This window comes from Hermetia illucens, chromosome 3 (assembly GCF_905115235.1).
Source record: "Hermetia illucens chromosome 3, iHerIll2.2.curated.20191125, whole genome shotgun sequence".
In the NCBI taxonomy this organism is placed as follows: Eukaryota; Metazoa; Arthropoda; class Insecta; order Diptera; family Stratiomyidae; genus Hermetia; species Hermetia illucens.
The window spans coordinates 24,176,278-24,200,220 of NC_051851.1; the positions used below are offsets into that span (position 1 = coordinate 24,176,278).

At 43.3% G+C, this 23,943-nt stretch overlaps 1 protein-coding gene across 1 annotated transcript in view; it reads right to left on the bottom strand.

Annotated features, from left to right (window-relative positions):
* Window positions 1-487: 487 nt before the first annotated feature.
* The window catches only part of LOC119653098 (mucin-17), an 80,804-nt gene continuing 57,348 nt past the window's right edge, over window positions 488-23,943 (bottom strand). The window contains exons 2-8 of the mRNA XM_038057606.1: window positions 21,655-21,809; window positions 21,387-21,578; window positions 16,208-21,320; window positions 11,455-12,346; window positions 11,268-11,366; window positions 4,928-5,066; window positions 488-4,864 (exon numbers count right to left, since the gene is read on the bottom strand). Coding sequence (XP_037913534.1) covers window positions 2,264-4,864; window positions 4,928-5,066; window positions 11,268-11,366; window positions 11,455-12,346; window positions 16,208-21,320; window positions 21,387-21,578; window positions 21,655-21,809 — 9,191 coding nt within the window. The 3' untranslated portion in view covers window positions 488-2,263. The remainder of the gene's footprint in view (window positions 4,865-4,927; window positions 5,067-11,267; window positions 11,367-11,454; window positions 12,347-16,207; window positions 21,321-21,386; window positions 21,579-21,654; window positions 21,810-23,943) is intronic.

A 23,943-nucleotide genomic window follows, 5' to 3' on the forward strand; every position in this document is an offset into this window, starting at 1 on the left:
AATTGCGAAAATCTTTGTGAAGGAGCCTAGGGTCACTAGAGCGGCATTTTTGTTGTCCCTCAAGAAGTGGGATATGAAAACACTAGTAGGGCTTTTGACGGGACACTGCCCCTTAAACTACCATATGGAAAAGATTGGGGTAGTGGTTTCGGCTGTGTGCAGCCAATGTGAGGAGGAGACGGCCCTGCAGTTTTTATGCAGCTGCCCGGCATCCTCAGATCTCAGACGAAGACACCTTGGCAAGGTTTTCTTCAATGAAGAGTGTGCACACTCTCTGCCTCTGGAGAATGTTCTAAGATTCGCTAAAGCCTGCCCCCCACTTAAACGCTCATATCTCCGTTAATTTTGGGAATTTCGAGAAAAGGAGCTTAATTCGTGATCACTAATCACTAGTATAGAGGACAATTAGACCTTTAAAATAATCTTTGCAAAAACTTACCGATGTTTGCCGTTTTGGGTTCGATAATCCAAGAGAATAATAAAGACGTTTTCCATTTTGATAAATTATATGTATTTAACATTCTCCACGTTTTTGTTTTTCTTACAATTTTTTCTATAGCTTTTTTTTCATATTTTTCTTTATATTAAACTTCTCAATCAATATACATAATTAGCTAAAAAAATGATCATTTATCATATCGAATTTGTTTTGTATCTTCTCATCATCACTTACTCTTTATAATTATTATTCATATTTAAATTTAAAACATTTAATAAATTATTTTCAATTTGATCTATATACGATTAAAAATACCATCGACAATATAATTGAATAGATAATAATAATTAATAATTTCCATTTTAAAAATACAAATAAAATAAAAAGGTTACGCTTAAGATACCGACAGAAATCGAAATTGAAGCTAAAGTTGGGTGTTTTCTTGTGTTGTTTTGTGTTGCGTTAAATTCTCACTACATTCTACACCATTATTACATTTTTTTGTTTAATGATCGAGTTTTTATTTTGCTTTTTCGTTAAACATACAAAAAAAGAGATGATTTCTTGTTATCTTTGAAGGTTTTCTCCCAATACGACACAATATTACGACGGCAATCTGTTTTGTATTTAGATTTTCTCGTTTTTTATTTGTTTGTCTCTTAGTTTACCCTTTTTGCTCGGTTGTTTTGTTTTTTTTTTGATGATTTTCTTTTTATTATTTCATTCATTGTTCTTTTATCTCAACGTTCACAATAGTACCTGTCTTATAAGTTACCTTAGAATTAGCCTAGAGCTTACCATTAGAAAACAAATCACTAAAAGTTAAGATTATTATGTACAAATTGAACCACAATTTTTATCATTTCTGTTATAATTATTTCCTTGTGTGTGTTTTTATAGTATTTATGTATATTCTAAAGATTTCAATATTCTGATTTCGTTACAAACTACGGTTGTTGCTTACAAACATCTTTTGTTTCTCTTTGCTTAAGATTTAAAGGTTCAATTATCTGAACGGGTTCTCTCTGTTAAGTCCTGATTGTGAAAAAAATTCTGTCCCCTGCAGAGTTGTTAGATTGCTTCGGCACCTCATGCCTTTGAACAAATTCATGGCAGTTCACATTCTGCAATTAGTTAAAGACCGTTCCCAACTGAAGCACGGATACAGTCCCTTGGGCCCAATGTTAGGACGAAAATTTTAGAACAAACTCTTGTTCTATGCGTAGAGTGCGAACTGCCAAAAATGCCAATAGATACAGCCCAAGTGACCCGCAGTTTCATATTTCGGCACTGAAACGCTGCACAGGGTACACGAGTTCGTGTAAACCCCTTAAAATGGGCTCCATTCTCTGCTTGTGATCCAATCGCTCCCATTTCACTTTGTTTGCTCCCATTTCAGCCGTCACTTAAGGCCAACCGTTGAGGAGTGTCCACCTACCGGGTTTTGCCGTTTTCTAAGGCATCCTTCGATCATCTTCATTTAGTTTCAGGCCGTGATTAATCGCTGAATAGTTAATTCAAAATGAAAAAATAAATATGGTTTCCCCTCTGAGTATTATTTAAATCCAACTTTATTCCTGTAAGTCCTGAACACAGAATTCTATCAGCGTCTTTACAACAAAAAACATTTAAATATTTCGTTAAGTAAAAAAAACTGGCCTTGATACGAAAAATCACACCCGCCAGCCCCTTCATCACAATCAACAAAAACAAACACCACCAACCAAGAGTCCCTATCCCACCCAACAACTCCTGACCACTTCACATCCTGCACTAACCTTACAATGTTGCCGTATTGAATTCAATTAAATTTATAGGAAGCTGTCAAGAAGTCATTATCGATTTTACAGCCTCCTCAATTCCGGTCACACAGCTGAAATCAGCCATAGTCGCCGACGCCATGCCATTACCACTAACATTAGCTCCGCCCGACATGACAACAGACGTCGGTGAGTCAACCATCATTCCACCATTGTCCGCCTGGTTTCCCATACCAGCCCCGCTAATCAAACAGTCTCCAAGATCATCCATTCGATTGAGATGTCGCCGTTGCTTGCCGCCCACGGACGAAGACAAAACACAATGCGTGTTCGTCGCCGATCCCTGAATCACAGCGGGGTTATGATGCGACGGTTGATCGAGGGGGCTGTCCGTAAGGAATGAGCCCATCGAATGCTCCAACGAAAAGTTCAAGGAGTCATTCTCGCTGCTATGCAAATTCAAAATGCTGTCAATCGCATTTTGAACGTGCCGATTGATATCCTCGTCAAAGTTCGAGGAGATGCTGGTGCTGCTGCTACTTCCACTCATGTTAGCATTTCCGGAAGTGTTATTCATCGTGTTCTCGAAAATGGACGAGGATTGACTCATAAGGGAAGTGTTCGCCTGCATTTGCTGGTGATGTGGATGGTGATGGTGGGGATGATGCTGCTGGTGGTCATGCATCGGTTGCTGTTGCTGCTGCATATGATGCACTGTACCCGACGCCTGCATTTGCATCATTATGTTGTTGTGCAAATGCGTCATGTTCTGGTGCATATGCGAGCTGTTGTCCTGCATTGCACTGTGTTGGCTCATGTTGTGTAACTCATTGGCTATCGCGTCGTTTGACTCTGAGCTACCTAACCCTAAGAGATCGTGTTCTAAATCAGACTCAACTTTACTATTGAAGCACATTTTCTTATTGCTAGTCAAATGCTCGATGCTGCTCGATATATCACCGTTCCACGAACGCTTGCTACGTCCGCTTGACGAGTCATTCGGTGCAGTGGCTGAGGGATCCGTTATAAAGTCGAACTGATTTTGATCTATTATCCATCGGGGATGATTGGAGGTGACATGTGACTCTTCCAGGTACGAACTAACCATGCAGGATCGTTGTTTATTGTAGTTGTTTGCTGTTGACGATGCAGACGTATTTGGTGTCATTAGATCTCCGCTGCTGTTCCATTGTCTTTTGTTTTGCGTGGGCGTGTTTATCATTGCGTAATGCGACTGAGGTGAGGTGGAACCGTTGAAGATTTCTTCTAACCGCGATTCGACTGTGTCTTGTTCGGTTTTCTCAACTACCGGAGATCCTCCGAACATTGCCTCCAGGCGATTCTCCACCGACTTGCTTGCAATCGAGTCCGGATTGAAGAACTCTGACAAATGCAAGTTGCTTGCAACCGACATATTGTGATGGTCCTTATTGCTGCTGCTGCTCGTCTCCATCGTGCTCTCAACGGACGAATTCGAATTGAACAGATCAGACAAATGATTCTCCACCGACTTATTGCTAGGAGTATCGAATATTTCCGACAGTTTCTGCTCGTGATTCGTGATGTTGACTTGCGCTTTCTTCTCAGTTATCAGATTGAGTTCCTTCTGAATGCACAGCCATTCATCGTACTGTTCAGCCTTGGCCACATCGTCGTCCTCTTTCTTCTTCACGTTCAACTGCTCGCTCACATGTAAAGATGATGAGTTTGTCGAACCATACGCAGTCGTTTGACTATTCGAGCTCATGAAATAATCCATCGAAAACCCATTATTAGCCAAACTATCATGTTCAGCTGCATTTGTTGCTGGTGGCATTTGATTCGATGAACTATTGGATTCCATTTTCTTCATGATGAAGCTCGGAGTAATCTCGGACTCAATATCGAAGCTATCCATCTCGCGCTTCACAAAATTGGAATTTTTCGAGGAGGAAAAGGTTGTGTTCGTCGTTGGAATATCTAAACTATTATTGCTATATATATTGCGATCCTTTTCGTCCTTCACGGTAAAATTGTTGAAGTTCTTATTGCAGCTGTTGTTGAACGCGTGCACAGAAGACATAGATACGCTGCCAGTCAAATTTGCATCGTTTGCTGCGCTGCTTCCAATTGCCCCAGCAGAACCAGCCAGGGTGCGATTGTTCATCACTTTGTTGCTTTCGTGAGGAGGGTTTTGATTATCACATTTGTCGAATATCATATCGCGTGGTTCAGATTTAATTTCGCTTTTAACTGAAACACTACTGTTACCACTGGGGTTTGCGAGTGATTTATGGGGAAGATTCGGGTTGTTGATGTGCCGGAATTGTTGCAGTTCCTGTGTTGTTGTCTGACTATTACCAAATGGTTGGCTATTCTGGTAATTTGCATGATGATATTGGCGTTGTTGTTGCTGAAACTCGCTTTGTAGATGAAAATCTTCGCTATGTAGTTTGGACATTTGTATTCCACTTTCAGGTTCCTTTTTTATAAGTTTGCTATTATTACTACTTAACGTATTGTTAGATGTTAGCATATTAGAAGTGTATGCAGTGGTTTGATGGTAAATATTGCTATTCAGTGAGGCAGCGTTTAGGAATTCTTCGCGCAATTCCTTAAGCTCAGTTTGTGCATCTGTGACGAGAAGTTCATTAACTAAACACAGCTCTGAAGTACGATGTAAGCGCTGCAGGATGAAAAAAAAAATGAGAATTAGAGTCAGATCAATGAAACAGGACTCTTGTCTTACCATTGATTCCTGCAAAAGCAGATATTGATATTTATTGGCGATTTCCCTGAACTTTTCCTTGAAATTGAGAGCCAATTTTTCCAATTCCTCTTCCTCATCTGATGGAATGGTCTCATCCTGTTGGTACATGCAATGATATCTGCAAAGAAAAATTCATTATTAGACTCGTCTCGAATGATTTTTAATGGACAAACATTTTCGAAGCTACAAAAAGTATAACGAAAAAGTAGAAATATCAATTACGGCCTAACACTTTTAGAAAACTATTATTCCAAAATGGCTTCGCTACAACTAACACATAATCTGATGTGGGACTCATTATCAGATGGTTTAGAAGAGTCCTGAACAAACAGAAACTCGAAAGTAGCGAATAATTTCTTTGAAAAAACTCGGAGAATTCCAAATTGTAACACGTTTCCTCATAGGGCAGATGGTCAAAATAATGAAATAGAAAGAGATCGAATTGTAGCGACTATCGTCCTGGTATGACAAATTGGAACGTTAGCTTGAAGTTGAACCAACAAGTAATTGACCAGACCTAACGAAAGAGGGGTATTCCCCACGGACACAGACTTTTATCGGGGGCCCGCAATACAAATTTCAATGAAAAAGGAGGGTAATACGGCGCCCGGGCTCCAGACTCATATAATTTTCAACTCGGGCCCGATTTTTTCGCATAATTTCCACCCCGGCCTTGGATTTCCTCTCTACAGCCCTGCAATCGACTAATTGAATGATGGGTGGCCGAACATAACATTTTGGTAAGTTTATGTCCTGAAAACGTCTTGTAAGTTGAAATAAAGTTTTGATCTTGAACGTGGGTGCAACCCTGAGCTCATTGAAGAGTCAAATTTCGTTCGGACAATCAGGAACCAAATCCATTCATGGCAGTTTATCCCCCAATGGAGGAGCTCAAGCGTACCTTTTACTGTCAGTTGATGAGAAATTGCAACCGACACTATCTGATGATGCTGTTTCATTTCTAGCGAAAGCTATTGAATCCAATGTTTTGATCCTACATAAACGGAACTCCTTCCAGCCGTAATGCATCATTCATTACAAAGCGGAATGAAGATCCTGGGGGTTTAACGTGAGTACCTGCCGTGTAAGCATAATCCCACGGTCCTCTTCGGACACGGATTGATTTTGAGAAGACTGGTTTATACTGAGTGCAGGCTCTGCCCACGATGTAGGCGTACCCACAACCACCATGAACTCTCACAAGGAGGCCAACCGCAAATAACCGGGCCGAGCAAATCCTCCTGGAGCATATGTCCTCAGATGGCCATCCTGGTTCCCATGGTACCAGATAACCTCCGATGAGGCTTCGTTGCAACAGTCACTTCAGATGACTCCCTTGCAAATTCGGGGCTGATCGCCCTCCTCGAGTACGTGGGAATAGCACTCCCGAACGGGTTAACTGGAATTAGCTCGAAGCGGAAAACCACATCGAAACGTTTCCATCAGTCAATAACCTCTCTGCGTACCATATAACACGGAAGACGTCACAAGACAACTCCAACACAAAACAGACAGGACTAGTGGCCGTCTACTACGGCCATTATGGCCATACACCCATCATCCTGCAGGTGAAGCAGCGTCGAGGAATTCCCTCCATTGTTGAAAGGCAACACAATAGATTAGCGCATTGAAGTGTATCACTGCTAGCAAGGTACTGCCTAAAATCGAAGATATAGTAAACTACATGAGCGCTCATGCCGTCCAAATTACGGATGTCACAGGACATGGAACCAGTCCTCTGAGTCTGCCAAACAAAGAATACAACCCTGACTGGAAACAAGTTTCGTCGAGAAGAGAAACTCATTCAAGCTACCATGCCCCGTCAGGAGGAAGCCCATCTCAAGCCCGAAGTCCACGACGGGACTGCCTCTGGCAGACACATATCTGACGTACTCATACGTGACCCGACACAAACAGTAAGTGTAGAACAAATGTGGGAAACGCCACATTCGTTCCATCTAAGCTGCTACTTAGATGTTACACTTATATCTAACAACCTTTCAACCGCAAGCGATGCTAGCCCCTCCACGTGATCTACACTTTACTAAGTCTGTTTACAGCAAAGGTACGCCCCTCCTGATGCTGTAGGCCGTGGCACGCCGGACTACCTCCAGATCAAGAGGCGGAATACCAAACAGGACATGCATGGCATCGATCGAGACGACATACAGGAAGACTCGCTAACAACGCCACTCGTTGACAAGGGGGAACAGTTTCCTGCACTGTGCCTGCACTCGACTACCCAGAAGAGTAGACCGTGAGAAAGAACTTATAGGCCGGTAGTTTTCTCGCTACTCTCGTTCCCGAAACTGGGATTGTTACAAAAGCTGAACGTTGAAATTTGAGGATCGAAACGAATATTTTGATAAGGAGTACAAGGAAACCATTGCAAAGAAAATAAACCTTACAAACTTTTCATTCAAGCACAAACACAAATTCAAGGAGTATAAACATGGCGAACTTTTAGAGGGTATGTTAAAAATACCTTCAGATGTAGGAAATTAAGTGAAGACAGTCGTTAAAAAATTGTCAGCAAATTGAGAAAGAAAATAATTTGCACGCCACATTTAGAACAATGAATCGATTCAAACAAGGATACAAATAGCAAACAAATTTCTGTAAAGAGAAAGCGTAGTATAGGTCTCAGGGCGGAACGTGGATTGGTACCCACGATGCAGCATAAAACCTGGGAAACGCCTACTGAACCAACACCAACATCTTTACTACCAAACGCTATCTTCACCTCCACATGATGAACACTGGAGGACCGGCGGAGAAGGATGAAAGCGAGCCTCCCGCGCCTAAAAACGGGACAAATTGTATTAACTGGTCCAGGTTGTGGGTTGGATAGGGCTGATTACCCTACACGGAAAACAACTTGTTGCGAACCCACAAAAGGAGCCTCGGCTTGGATTGACAGCACAACGACGAACCCGACCACGTAAACGGAATAACGACTTGCGCATTTTCTCATGGAACGTGCGCTCCCTGTGCAGAGATAGAGTTGCCAAGCAGCTAGCCGATACCCTGCCCCAATATAGGGCTGATGTAACAGCGTTGCAGAAAATGCGTTTGTTTACTGGAGAATACTACACCATACATTATAGTTACCATCAAGTAAATCATATGCTCGGAGTAGGTTTCTTAGTCAGGCAACAAATGAAACCCTGCTGGCTATGCACTCTGCGCTTGCGAGGCAAGTTTAGAAATATAAGCCTCATTAACGTTCACGCCCCTACAGAGAAGACTGCAGAGTTGGAGATGGATAGCTACTACGAGGCAGTGGAACGAAACCTCGAAGCCTGTTCCAGATATGATATCAAAATCAAACTTGGGGATTTTAACAGCAAAGTAGGAACGGAACCCGTATTCAGGCGATACGCTGGCTCCCATAGCTTACATCAAAATACAAATGATAATGAGCTGCGAATTATTCAATTACCAGTGTCACACGAAATGGTTGTTGCAACTAACTGGTTTGCCCGGAAAGCGGTCCACAAAAAAACGTGGGTCTCTCCAGACGGAACCACTTTCAACCAAATTCTTGATTGAACGCCGCCAATTATCAGGCCTGATGAATGTCAGAACATATAGGGGGGCCAATATAGACTCGGATCATCTCGTTTGCATGGTGCTCCCGGCTCGAACAACAACACCACCCAGAATCCCCTCTGACAATCAGGTGAGAGTTAACACAGAAGCCATCCACAACACAGCCCTCTGCAACAGCTATACGGGGGAAATGTATGCCCCAATAATTCCAGTCAACAGAGATCCTCTATATTAAGCATCAACAAATGACCTGACAAACATTATCATAAATACGACCACAAACATACTTGGCCCCAGCCGCAAAAAGAGCCGGAACGGCTGGTTTGATGATGAATGTAAGCTAGTAAAAGAACGGAAGAATGCTGCACACGGAGTAATGTTGCATTCTCGAAGGACACAGACACACGCGGGGACTTATCACGAACTCCGGCGAGCGGAGAAGCGACCTCACAGACGGAAAAAGGAGGCCTGTGAGAACCAACAAGTCTGTGAACTCGAAAAGTACAGGGAGCAATCGCATCAGGCCCGCAAATTTTACCAACAAGTCAGCAAGATCAAGCCTTATACACCTCGATGTTCATCCTGGCGAGACAAAGAGGGAAATCTGATTTCCGACAGAATGAGTATATGGATTGAGTATTTTGATGAACTGCTCAGCAACCAGAACATCGGCAAGTTGGAGGTCCCGCCAATTGAAGACGACGGATAAATACTAGGACCACCAAGTATAGAAAAAACAGTCTGTGAAATTCATCGGCTTAAAAATCATAAGTCGCCAGGAGCCGATGGAATTACACGACACGATCGAATCCACCCAACTATTGACCTATGCTGACGATATCGACATCATGGGAAGAACGACCCGAAACGTACAAACTGCCTTCATCAAATCGCACTGGTCAAACGGGGAGAATAAAGATAGGAGGCTACAACTTTGAGACCGTTGATAATTACCCTATCTAGGGTCGAAAATCACAACCAATAACAACTATGACGAGCCTATTTCAGCTTACAAAAACTGCTCCGCTCACCATAGAGTCAAAGCTCTTACTATATAAGACAGTGATCTTGCCAGTCCTCATGTATTCCTCGGAAACTTGGGTCCTTAACAAGAAAAATTGCGAACTCTTGGCCGTGTTCGAAAGAAGAATGATTGGATGGAAGATTCCGTAGCCTACATAACGAAGAAATTTATGATACGATACCATGACCGTCAGATAGTGGATAAAATCCGGATCAATAGGTTACGGTGGGCGGATCACTTAATCCGTATGGATTAGGATGGTCCAGCCCGGAAAGTCTATAAGGGCAATATCTATGGTAGAAAAAGAAGACGAGGCAGACCCTGCCTAAGATGGAGCGATGGCGTGGGTCAGGACGCCAGACAGCCTTTAGGTATAGCGAACTGGTGGACCTCGGGGCAAAACCGAGATGCCTTGAGTTGCTTATTAAGGCAGATCTAGAACGGATACCGATTGTTGCGCCGTTGATGACGATGATGATAATCATGAAATTGTCACTATCCATTCTACTGACAATTAGTATGGACATGTGATGAAATCAAATAGTTTTTCATCTTCATAAATGGTAAATCAATTTAATTCGAGTAGTTATCGAAGTTAAGTATTCTAGAGGATGTTAAGTTCTGGGATGGAGCATAATCGTAAGTTTCATTTAATGTCTTTCCGAGAGAAATGGCGAACGCAATCTAGATGAGCCAACACTGTCATCGAATAGGGCGAAACCTGAAGGCGAATAAGGTTTCAGTTAGAACCGCACCTATGCACTTTTTTTTCAAGAGTTTCTTTGGCTGAGCTCATCTTGCAGTTTATTGTCGACGATAAATATGTTCCAGACAACATTGTAATCAACACTTTTCTTAGTGCTTAAATTCTTATTTTCTATTCTAAATTAAAGAGCCTTAGCCGTATCTCAGTAAAAGAATGATGTTGCCAGTGCTCAAATAATTCCCGGAGACTTTGATTCTTAGCAAGCAAAATTGCAAGCTGTTAGCCGCGTTCGAGAAAAGAGTTTTTCGGAGAATTTGACTCAGAGAGATGGACGATTCCATAGCCTACATAACGAATAAATCTATGAGCGATATCGTGGCCGCTGGGCGTTGGTTGCGGATAAAATTCATCTCAGTAGGCTACAGTAAGCGGATGATCCTATCCGCATTGATAAAGATGGTAACCCTTGGAAAATGTTTGTGGCTGAAAAAGGAAATCTGACAATCGCTGCCTCAGTTAGTTTGTTGGCGTAGGTCAGTGAGCCAGTAATATTGAATTGGTGGGCCCCGGATCAAAACTGAGATTGAGTTCCTTGCTAAGACAGGCCTAGACTTAAAAACCCGTGGTTGTGTCGATGATGTTGATGATTAGACGATGTAGTTTCAATTTCACTTTCTATAGGGGCAGAGCATTGGATGCTTATGATCGCCGTTGAATGCCACTGACATGAAGAATATCTTGTAAGGATAGAGACTGCCGACACAGATCTATTAGGCTCAACTGAATTTCGCGACTAGCCGCTCCTTAAAAACCTTCATCATCTAGATCAACGAAATAGTAAAGGAGACCAAAAACAATCACAGGTTTGTGCTGAGAGGTTGGCAAAGGAAATTACTAGAAACACCTAATACAAAATGAACGAAACAAAATCAAAAGCCATGCAAGAAAGATCTGATTCGAATTTGTTCATCACGTTAAAAAATTTCGCTAACTTACTCCTGAACTTCCCCCATTTATGAAAAAATAACAGGACTCACCTTATCAACCGCTTCACAGCATCCTCCTTACTCTGGAACGGTGTCATATAGTCCGGATTGATGCAAGCATCCTGATCAACTTTCAACTGCCTCTCGAACCTACAGAAAAAGATTCCAGAAAATAAGAGAACATTAGTCCTGAAACATTCTAAGTTGCATTCAATCGTTTTTTGAATATCACACTCACAAACAATGCCGTGGAATTTTAGGCTTTGGGCTTGCTACAGGCGCTGGTGATTCCACAGGTTTCATGTCGATCGGTGACTCTGTTTTTATTGTAACCGTCACAGGCGTCGTCGGTGGCTGCACTATTGAAGGTGTAGGCATTTGAGGTGGTGGTGGAGTTGCCTCGATCGAGGTGGCAATGACTGGCTTCTGAGCATTTTCAATAGCTGTCACCGTAGTTGGTATGGACATTGATTGTTGATGCGGGGATGGTTGAAACTGATTCGGCCGATGTAGATTCGAAGGCGAGATCTGTTGAAGTTGCTGTTGAACTGATAGAGTTTGTTGTTGTTGCTGCGGTTGTTGAAGTTGCGGTTGCTGAAGTTGCTGTTGTTGTTGCTGCTGTTGCGGTGGAGTTAGCTGCATTTGGGGTTGGATGAACTGAGGCGCTGTTTGTTGCTTGATTGGTGTGGATTGCAACAAAGGTCGTGGAGTATTCGATGATAGCGATTGTGGTGAGATAGACTGAGTAGGTTGTTGCTGTTGTTGCGGATGGAGATGATGGATTTGCATTTGTACATGCTGTGCCTGGATCTCCGGTTGGGTGTTTATTGCTGGGGGTTGAATTTGCTGCTGTGGCGGTGGCTGCTGTTGGAGGTATGGTTGCGGTTGTTGCAATTGGGATTGATGTTGCATCGGGTAAATGTGGATCCTTTGTTGATTTCCAGTGTTGTTAGGAGAGTTGTTTGCAGTTGAATTGTGATTGTTAGGTTGGACGATATTCGCAGGAATCGATTGCCCCTCATTTTTCAATAGCGTGGTTGGCATAAGATTGGTTGTATTGTGCAGATTTGGTGTTGGTGTTGAAACTGGCTTGTTTTGAAATGTAAGGGGTTGTTGTTGATGACTCGGAGCTGAAATGTAGATGCCAAGGTTAGTTAAGGATAGGAAGAAAATTCTTAAGTGGAACTAATAAATATTTTACGGAAAAGGATTTTGGGAGCATAATTTAGTTCTGTCTTGAATATTTTCAATGAAAAATGCTAACAATTGGAACTAAATTCAAAACAGGTATGAACGGCTTTATTAAATTTTTGTGTATGAATATTTGTGGCCTTGTTATAAACATATATAGCCCGTAGTGAATACACGTTAAATACATACGCCTCATATGCAATTCGACTTGATAATGTCGTTTTGTCTCGTGGGAAATAATAAGTTGACGCAAAATAGGCAACTTTGATCTACTAAACCTTCGTTAATAATAGCAGAATTTCCACCAAACTTTCCGGGATGATGTTTTCTATTAAAACCTATCTTTCTGCAATGCAGATGTAGGATGAAATTAAGGAAGGTTCGCAATAAATCTTCAAAATATAATAAGTCACTGTTATTAACTTTATTTGAACAGATAACGTAAAGGAGAATATTTTGGGGCCCAGATACCATATGCACGGACCACCATGATTTTTTTCAAATTTTTAGGTTGAGTAGTTTCAGAGAACGAGTCCTTGAAATAAATGATCCCTTTCGGGCCTCCGCACTGATCCTCTTTGCAACCAAACAGACGAATGGGCAAATGGATAGCATATTGTGAGAGCCATCAGTTTTCTATATAACAAATCGCGGGAAGATGCGAAAAAATCAGAGAGCCATAAAATTACTCCTTCAACGGTAACGCAGTGAACGCAAGTGACACCCAACCCTATACTCATGGATGGACAGAGGCAAAAGAGGATTCGGAAAAAGGAAGATGAACATCGAGGAAATCAGAAAGTTCTCGAAAACAAAAAGGCGTATCGCCCACTTTGAAGGAGCCTAAAACCTCGGTAAGCGGCAAAAAATAGTGCCTGAAACACTAGCAACATCAAGCGAGCCGATGATCGATCAGGACGGTATGCGACGGTTGGACTAACGCTGAGAAAAAAACCCAAAAAGAAGGAGAGAATAAGGTTGCGTCCCAAGGTGAAAAGAAAGACTGACAGACAGACAAACGGACGAACAGACGCGCAGACAGGGACAGACGTATTGAGGCAGCCGCACATATCCGGTGTTTAAAATAGCGATCAACACTACGCGCAAATGAGGTCCCTACAACTAAATTTGAACCATTGCCAAGCAGCAGCTCGGTTCTCTTACACGATAATTGGAAGTAAAATTGACATCGCCATTGTCTCCGACCAGTATACAGATGTACACAGTGGAATTTGTGTTGCGAATAAAAGCGAAAAAAATGATCATGCAGAAGTCGTGCCATAGAAGGAGCAATGAAGATCCACCAGAGTGGCGTCATGTGAGTGAAAGCAGGTGGTACATCTATCTACAACTGCTATGCGGCACCAAGTCTTACAAGAGAAGAATCCCAATCAATGGTGGAGAGGCTAACGAGGGATGCAAGACGCCATAGCTCTAAAATCATAGCTGGCGACTTTAATGCATGGGCTGAAGAATGGGGCAGCCGAGAAACGAACGCAAGAGGGCGTGTATTACTTGAATCTCTTTCTGATCTGAATCTAGCAAACACTGGGTGCGCCAACACTTTCCGAAGAAGGGAGCTGGAGTCGAGGATAGATGTCACATTTGTTAGTGACACTATAGCCAAGGATCTCCAGTGGCACGTTAGTGACAGTTTCACACACAGCTGGAAAAATAAAAAAATAATCAATAGGTTTGACGAGGAAATATTCAAAGAGGTCCTGCTGCAACACAGAACGGTAGAAGGAAATGCAAATAATAAGGCTTCTCAGATTAGCGAAAAGTTACAACATACATGTGACGCGTCCATGCCTAGGTGTACTGGTTCCCAGAAACGAACACCGAACTTCTCGTGGCTCCTGGCTTAGATAATATCCCCAGCAAATCTTTTAAGGCAGCAGTGAATATAGTGGTAAATATGTTTGCCGAGGTAATCACCGCATGTCTCAAGGAAGGAGCATTTCCCACAGAGTAGAAAAAGCAGAGGCTGATTCTCATACCCAAACCCGACATCACTGGGTGAACCTTCATCATACCGACCGATACGCCTTCTACATAATACTGACAAATTATTTGAATGAATAATCTGTAAGAGATTACTTCCAATTGCTGAAAAGGAAGGTGGTCTCTCTGAGAATAAGTTCGATTTTCGATAGGGGAGATCTACGACGGAGACAATAAGCCTGGTGGCCAACACAGCTAAGGCCACACTTGACGAAGGCAAATGCTATGCTGTGATCACACTCAATTTGAAGAACGCCTAATCAACTTAGGTGGGCTGACGTACCTGGTGCGTATCGTTGCCGACTTCCTAATCGATAGGCTTCTATGCTGCGAATCAGATAAAGGAATAAAATTATATCAAACGACATGTGGAGTTCCACAAGATTCCGTCTTGGGCCTACTCTTGTGGATTATTATGTATGACGGAGTACTGACGCTAGCCTTCCCTACTGATGCGGCCTCCATTGGTTTCGCGGACGACATTGATGTGACGGTTGTTCGGTCCAACTTTATACTAATGCGACAGTCTATGGCATTAAGTCATGGTTAGAGAATGCTGGTCCACTTCTCGCAGAAAATAAGACGGAACTAGTACTTATTACCAAGCAGAGAAAGTCAAGTCCATGAAGATCAAAGGGAACAAAAACCATTCATTCCAAGCCTGCGCTCAAACAGACACACAATTGCGAGGATACTATCAAATATAGGTGGCCCAAGGCCGAGCCGTCAACTCCTTATTTCGAGGGTGGTCAATTCAATCCTATTGTATGCAGCCCCAGTATGGGCATATGCACTGAAAAATACAACAAATAAGAGAAAGATTGACGCTACGTATCGCATAAGTGCACTCCGAACGCTTACAGAACAATATCCAATGAAATAGCTTGCGTGATAGCAGGGATGATCCCGATTGATATTCTGGCGAGAGAAGGACCACGCCTTTATGATCAAATGTATCTAACCGGAGAACCTTCTACCCGTCGGCGGCAGTCCGTGCGGAGTGAAACTATCGCCGAACGGCAGGAGAGGTGGAAGGAAGGGGAAAGGCCAATGGACAGACAAATTCATATATTCGACATTCGGAGTTGGATCGAGCGACCCCACGGCGAAGTAGGTTTTGACCTAGCGCAAGTTTTAAAAGGACACGGAGGTTATCAGACATACCTCCATCGATTTGGGCGCGAAGAGTCGCCATATTATCCAATGTGCTCGGACATCGCAAAGGACGCAGAACACACGTTATTTCAATGCTTGAGCATCGTAGTTAAAAGAGCCGCATTAGAAGCTAAAATTAGGTAGCACTTCACTCCGGAAAACATGACGAATCGATGGAGATATGGACTGCAGTCAAAAAAGTGATCGAAGCCGAAAAAAAGAGCGAGCGAGGAGCACTAGCGTAAGCACGAGTGCAGAATAAATTCTGATCCAGCCCCGCGACGGAACATCATATGAGAGAGTGGAAGGAGAAGATGATTTTAGTGGGTAGGAGCCCCACATAACCGTCCGGCAGGAGCGTACGGTAGCTTTTGAAGCTTTTCACCTTGAAAAAAGAGAGACGGACAGATCGACAGACGGATAGACGGACGGACAGACAGAGAGACAATAAACAGTTTTTAATAAAATTTTGTTTCCTATTATTATTCTTAAGACGGCATCCCATGGCATAAAGGTGCTGGTGGTTTAACGTGAATACCTGCCGTGTAAGCAAAGTTCCACGCCGCAAATTAATTTAGGGATCTCAGAAGTCTAAATTAAGCTTAAAATTTTTCAAAAAAATCTACATTTTCCAAATTTACCTTGAGTGGGTGAAGGTGACGGTGACGGAACCGGTTGCGATGGTACCGGCGATGGAGATGCCGATGTCATGAAAGCATGTGGTGAAGGCGCAGGGATCGTTGGTATCAGTTTTCCTGAAGCCAAAATCTTCTGTTGTTCAATAAACAGTCGCTGCAGGGCAGCATGAATCTCAGTATCGTTCATGCTGTGGATATTATTCAATTGCGGCAACGGTTTATTATAGATCGGATTGCTTGGATTGAAATCGGAGGGAATATTCAAGTTCGCCAGAAGACTCTTATTCTGAAGGCGCGACGAAAGCTGCTGTATCTGGGTTTGCACGGTTTTCAGTAGCTGCTGCTGTTGTGGCGTAAGTTGAATAGTTTGTATACGCGGAACTGGAGGCGTGGCATTGACACTTATCAATGGAGGCATTTGTTGTGCAACGTCCGGTTGAGATTTCGGAGTGACCGTGACGGTTGGTAAGTGAACTCCGGCCGGATGAATACCTGAAACGTTCACCTGATTGTTGCCAGCGTTACTTGCGGGCGGCATTGGTGGTTGATTAGATGCCATATTGCTTACAGCCATGATATTACTTGTGTTTGTACTTAAATTGTTGCTACTATTGCTAGTATTGCACTGATTATTATTCATGGTGTTTCGTTGTTGTTGCGAAATCTGCTGCATTGGAGCCGTGACGCCTACCAGCTTGTTCCCTGACTGGGTGGTTTGAAATGGGTGAATGTTGCTCGATGCTGATGTTGAGATGTTTGAGGCCGAATTGCCACGCATCAAATGCTGAGCCGGGCCTTGCTGTTGTTGTTGATTTTGCGGGAGATCCTTGGTGGCAGTGTTTGGTTGTACAATCTGTACAGGGTTAGCCGAGGGTTTAGTACTTAAGTCTAACTTTTTGATTGGTTTCACTGCCTTGCTGATGTTCTCGTTACAAGCTTTGGGTTTTCTCGGTTTCGGGGCTTTCTTCGGCTTCACCTCTGCCTTTGCTTTACTTGCATCAATTATTGGTGCAACATTTGCCACTTGTTTTGCTGGAGGGTTTTGTTGTAACGGTTGAATCGACTGATGCTGTTGGGGTCGGACTATTTGTTGCTGTATTTGGGTGGGAGGTTGTGATGTTGGAATTAGATTTTGTGGCGGCAGCTGCGGTGTTGGCTGAGGTTGCGATTGGATATGTGATTCTGATGCTTGTGTTGCTTGCCCGATGTTATTGAAGTGGATCTGCCCCTGAGACAAACATTCGGCCAGTTGTTGAGCATTGATTCCTACAGGGACGATGAGGAGCCGTTCCATGGGACCAAGAGCAGCAGTTGTTTGATTAGGACTGATGTGAGTTATCTGATTCGTGATTGTATTCAGAGTGAACAGCTGCTGATTGGCATCGACCTTCGGGAGTGCAACCAGTTTCGGCGATGTCGGGTTGACAACTATGGATGGAGTCGCATTAACCATCGCCATCGGTGGCTCTGATTTCTTCACCTCCGGCAATCGCTTCTGTTGATCGTTAGAGGGCATCGGTTGAGTTGTTACATTCGAGAGAATAGAAGGCGTTGGAGCAATGCTTGAGGGTTGCAGAATTGGTTGCTGGCCTAGTAAAGAATTTTTGTTGTTTTGCATTTGCGGCAAAGTATTGCACTTTGGAGCTATATTCTGTTGTGGTGGTTGTTGTTGATGCATTTGTGGCATTTGTTGGGGAATAGTATTACCACTCGAAACCGAAACGTTCGATGAATTCAGGGTAACATTGTTTTTGAGTGCCTTACTCTTGTCGAAAGGCTCATTCACAATCGTAACATTACACAAAGCTCCACTTAGAATCGCTTGAAGGATTATTTGTGATTGCGGATCCTGCGGTAGGTTGGGATCATGACGAAGAATGAACCGACCGCCGTCCTCCTCAAACGTGAGACTCAGACTTCCAGTCAGTTGAGGGAACACAGTAGCTGTTGGGGAGTTTTGATGGGGAACCATTGGCAGAGAGATATTTGCACTGGTGGTGGACGGTTGAGCAGATATATGCAAATTGCGATTGTCAGGGAGGTTCTTGTTGGGATCGTTTGGAATTGTCTGAATGCTTGACGGAGGAATGAACTGCTGCTGCTGCATCGGTTGCTGTTGGTGCAAGGTTTGCAGTTGCGGCTGTGAATGTCCCTGTTGTAGTTGTAGTCCGTGCTGTAGCTGCTGATTGCCTTGATTTTGAGGTGTCTTCGACGTATCGATTATAGGCATTATTTGTATTTTGTTCTCAACTACGTTGCTAATTGGCAAAGATTGATTGGCATTGATTTTCGTCGCATCAACTTGTGAGATTTGAATGTTGCCAATTTGGCTAGGAACATTACCAACTGGGGTAGGGATCGTTTCTACTTTCTTCCCGTTACGCTTGGCCGCAGGCTTGCGTCTTGGTTTTACTGCAGCAGTCGTTGTAGTTGTTGTTGGAGTAGTTGTAGTGCTCATCGATGAGATTTGCGTGGTTACTGATTGCTGTGAAGTTACAGTTGTCGATGTGACTTGAACACTAGGTTGTGGTGCGGACATTTGCATTGATCCCGACTGTCCACTAGACGTGGGGGTAACACCAATCAACTGATTCTGGATCTCATTGATTTGACTTTGAAGGGTTATGTGCGAATTGACAAACGTAGTGGGCGTGTTGCTGCTCGTTATGTTGGGAGCAGATGAGGAGCTTGCGAGAGATGTAACGCAGCCAGAGTTGTTTATCGTCACCGATACAGAGCGGGGCGCGTGCTGCTGTTGCTGCATCAATTGTGGTTGCAGCGGCAGGTTCGATGGGGTTTGCTGATGCTGTTGAGTCTGCTGCTGCTGCTGAGCAAGCTGTATACTCTGCTGGATCTCTTCCCGTGGGATCGTTATTGTGTACGGTGGAACATTGTCAATTTGGTCAATTTTTATCACAATATTCTGAGAATCAAAACTTGCGTTTGATTTCAGTTCAGTGTTAGTATTACCACCGCCAATGCTAGCTGGGTCCGTGCTATTGCCGGTGACTGTAACCAGCGGCTTCACCTGATTGACTGTATCACAGTGACTCGTTGGAATAGTAAATGTGAAAGGGATATCACTATTTTGACCGGGAATTGTTATCATTATATCACTGCTGTTTGCGACCGAATTAGGAGCTACTGACATGTTGTGTTGCGATTGCGGTTCCATGTTTATTTGGGGCTGTTGGGGTATCGCTTGTTTCGACATCTCCTCATGCTGCTGTTGATGCATTACGGGTTCTGTTTCCGTGTCCATGTAGTCATCATCTTCCATGATGCCGCACAGTTTCATCACATTCGCAAGGTCAAGTTTGCCCGTGCTTGTTACCGGGCTTGGTTGCACACTCTGCTGCGGTACTGGCTGAGGGATCTGTTGCTTCTGGTTGTCCTTTTTAGTGGGTTTGGAAGCAGTTGACGACGTGAGCACTGGAGCAATTGAACATGCCGCGGTGCTTGTTGTAATCGTTGTCTGTGTCGTTGTCGGAACATTTGTCTGGGCTTTCTTTTTACGCGGTTTCGGCTTCTTCGGGGGTTTTGTCGTCGAGCTTGCTGTGTTCATTTGGGTTTCGTTCATGTTTGCACTATCATTGCTATTCAATTTAGTACCTGTCGCTTTGGCCACTATCGCAGCTGTCGTTGCAGCTTGATGCGGCATAGCGCTATCCGGCTGCACGAGAACCGTCGTGGTACCTTGATGAGGAATGACATTTTGCAGTGTTGGTGTCGGATTGCGAGCCGGTTCTGGCGTGACGGATTGTATTAGTTGCGGTTGCGGTGTGACCGATTGAGATAAATTCACTGGCGTACTATTCGCCGAGAATTGAATATTCTGTGCCGACACAACGGACGGCATCTGGATTTCACTAACCTGAGGAGGTGGAGGAGATTGAAATGCAGCAGCAGCTCCTGCAGCGGCCGCTGCAGCAGCGATTTGCTGTTGCAAATTTGTGCTATTTAACTGATTCAAATTCAGTTGATTGAATCCAGCGGGCAAATGTTGGAATTGTGTCGGTAATTGTGATATTATTGGTCCATTCAAACCGTTTGGCATCTGAATTTGAGCTAAATTACCGTTGAGCTGAAGATTTTGAAGCTGAGCCATACTTTGCCCAATTATATGACTATTGAATGCAGCCGCAATGTTAGATCGGGGTGTGGTTTGTAGTCCGCTTAGCTGCGTGATTGGGGTTGTTTGTGTGTTGGCCTTGATTGTTTGCAAGTTTTGCTGGATTAAGTTCGCTTGAGATGATACAATGAAGGTGGGTGCCGCTGCCAATTGCATAGTTCCGTTGGTGTTTAGGATCCGCAGTAGCTGTTGCGGCTGGGGTTGTTGCAGTTGGGGCCTAGTGTTGTGGATTACTAGAGATGGAGCTGCTAGTTGAGGCGTAGGCGGCCTAAGTATTAGTTGAACTCCCTGAGGAGTATTTTGCTGCACTATGACTGGCATTTGGTTCAGGAGAAGAGGCTGCGTGTTCAAATTTCCTGTTGGTAGGATGATCTGCTGTCCCCCCTGTTGCTGGTTGCCAGCACTCGTCACAACGGGTTGGTGCTGTGACGACTGTTGTATTTGGTTCGATTGCTGCTGAACAGTAACTCCCTTCGAATGTGCCATGGAAGTTTTATCTGACGGTTGGCTTGATGATGTTTGCTGAGGTTTTGGTAAGATTTGCTGATGACCTCGTGAGTTTTTTGATGATGATGATGATGACATCGATTGACCACTTGACGTATTCTGACTTTGCGTTAATGACGACGAAGTAATTTGTTGAGATCTTTGCTGATTTGCAATTGTCGTTTGCGCTGCCGTGATCAATTGTGGTCCTTGTATGAATTGCAATAAATGATTGCCAGCATTCATCACAGGTAACGATTGCAGCATCGGTTGTGGTGTTGGTGGCTTAAGTGAACTACTTGGACTTGCAATCGGACTTTCATTGGTTACTGGACTACTCGATGGATTTGTCATTGGACTTTGGATCGTTGATGATGCTTTTTTCGACGACCCTTTCGGGCTATTAGCCACCGTCGACGTCGCAAATGACCCCGATGTGGCGACTGTCCCTCCATGACCATAATTTATGTATGACTGTGGGGTTCGTTTTCCAGTTTTCTGAAATTGAAACCAGTAATGCATTCAAGCCATTTTTTCCTCAGAAATCACGTGTATAGGATGTACCTTATTCAAAGAAATGTTATTGGATCCAACAAGTGTTGTATTAAATTCATTTCCTGTGATTCCAACAACTGTTTGTGCAGCTGCCGGTGATTGTGATGGACTTGGCTGAAATACCACCGTCCCTGCATTTGGACTACCGCTGTTGATTTGATGAATAGATGGGCGTCTGCTAGGCGTCGCCGCCTTGCGTTCCTGTAGAGGACAATAAGAACAAATATTGCGTTTAGATGAATTCAATTGCGATTTGATGCTGGTTAAGGGAACTTACTTGCTCCTGAGTCGTGTTGGTAATTGTATTGTTTGTTACTATTAGCACATCATGAGAAAATGGTGACTGCGACGGTGACGGTTGTAATCTGGGGCTAGCAGGTATCGAAGGTGATGGGCTGGGCGTCAAAAACGGACCCGGAGGAGATAGTATTCCTGTAAAATGAAATAATTGTTAGAAATTGGTCCAAAATATCGAATGTGTTGAATAATTTGCTGACAAATTTAGCGTCTTTCTGTACTTCTTGTGCAAGGGTATGTCAATTATCAATCCAGCATTGGACCCATTTTCAAATGACATTCAAGATATCATATCTAAATTTACTCTTCAGGAGAAGAAGCACAATCAAATGGATTCTCCCGATGTGTTGTAAATCTAATCCAGACATTCGCCCCAAATATGTTCCGGGAATCTTTTTGATCTTTTCAAAGCATCCCAGACGACCCTTTTCATTCAGTACAACATCGGTAACAGTCATTGTCGTCATTCTTTCGCATCTATACTTCCTAGAAAGCAAAGCACAAGTTGAAGCAACAGCGATACCCATACATATCCTCCAATAAAAACTTCATTTGAGAAACTTCTAAATCATTAATCTGGCTGCCCACACTATGACTTTGCAGAAAGTTTTCTTGAAACCCCTTATGTTTACTCTTCTCTCAAAGAACTTCCTAAAGGTCATGGCTGTGGTGCGTATCAATAAAAGTCTCGCAGAAAATGTAGGTCGCACTTAGAAAACTACAAAACAGCACCCACACACGCAGGTATGAACATCATATCACATTAAATGAAACGTAAATAAACAAAAAACTTATCATCATCATCATCATTTTATTGTTGCAATTCAATTAAAATTCCGTAAACATTTAATCAGACATGAATGAATGAATCAAATCAAATAATCGGCCACCAACTCACGTTTTCGATACAAAGTGCATATACAAGTAGTCGTTTCCCAACTCAGTTTGGTCTGTTTTTTTTTTCTGGTTGCTGAAAATTGATATGCCTTCAGAGAAGGAGTAACTTCGCGACAATAAACCCGCGGAGATGTTTATAGTAAATACTTCCGAAATGGTTCTAATTATAATTCAATGACACCCATCCCGCATGGCATGTAAACGAAACAAAACACTAGAACAATTCCACAATGGATGATGGAAAAAAAAGTTCCAAATGTACAGACGATTGACTATAAAATGACAGTGACCAGAAAACAACAATTCCGAAAGAAACAATCCAACTCGCACACACAAAAAAATTGTGTGCTTGCTCTATAAAGCATGTGCCCATCACGGGAAAAAAGGGGAATCAATTGATTTTTTAGCAGACGCAGAGCCAATAAGGCCGACGATAGGACACGGGGGGCTAAAAGTCGCTTCTCAATTCCTGCACAGCACAGCATCGACGGGCCACCACCCCCAACTCCAATATCAAGGACTCCCTGCGTCTCCACTACATCAAATGGATGATGACTGACAATCACACAAAGGACGAGTCTAAACTGATTTTATGTCCTGTGTATACATATTAAACGGTAGAGGAGTAGTAAATTCAAGCAACGATTGCAAATGTGGTTCTGGGCTTGCTGTTGCTTCGTCTCCTGCTTCCTTTCTGGTTTTGTTTCATATTCCGTATGCGATTCCGGATGTTGTCTGTGCTCTGGTAAGCGCTATCTCGAATGAGCAGGACAAGAAAAATCAATTCCTTGAGCACAGTTTGGAATTAACGAGTCAATTGAGGGCGTGCGAACTTGGGCCAAGGTACATTGTATCGAGGGGATGAGAGTCATCCATGTCCCGGGGAAGACAATGTTATTTCGTAGCGAATTGCGAGAGCAAGAATGACAACTTGAAGGAGAGTAGCTAGCGCGGAGATATTTTCATTCAACATTGGGAGGTAATGGCGGAGAGATGTATTGCAATGGTAACAGCTTTTGTGACTCCTCTTGGGCATTTTACAAGGCAGTGGTGCCAAGCCTTAATTTCCAGAAGCGGAAATGCTACAGGAAATAGTTGAAGGTAGTTTAGGAACCAAAAGAAAAGAGTTGTCAGTAAGACATTTCAGCTCCCTGCGAAGAATGTTGAACAAAGATAAGGTGAGAATTTAAGTCTACTAAGCGTGGTATCAGTTGGGACTGAAACGAAATTGACAAACCCTGTTCGTGAAGAGGTCCCCAGAGTAATTCTACCGCATTGAATTTAGGTGTAAAGTTCAAGCAATCTCTGGATTCTTCCACGATTTTGAGGTGATCATGGGACTGCTGAACGACCTTAGCTTGTCATCCGCTCT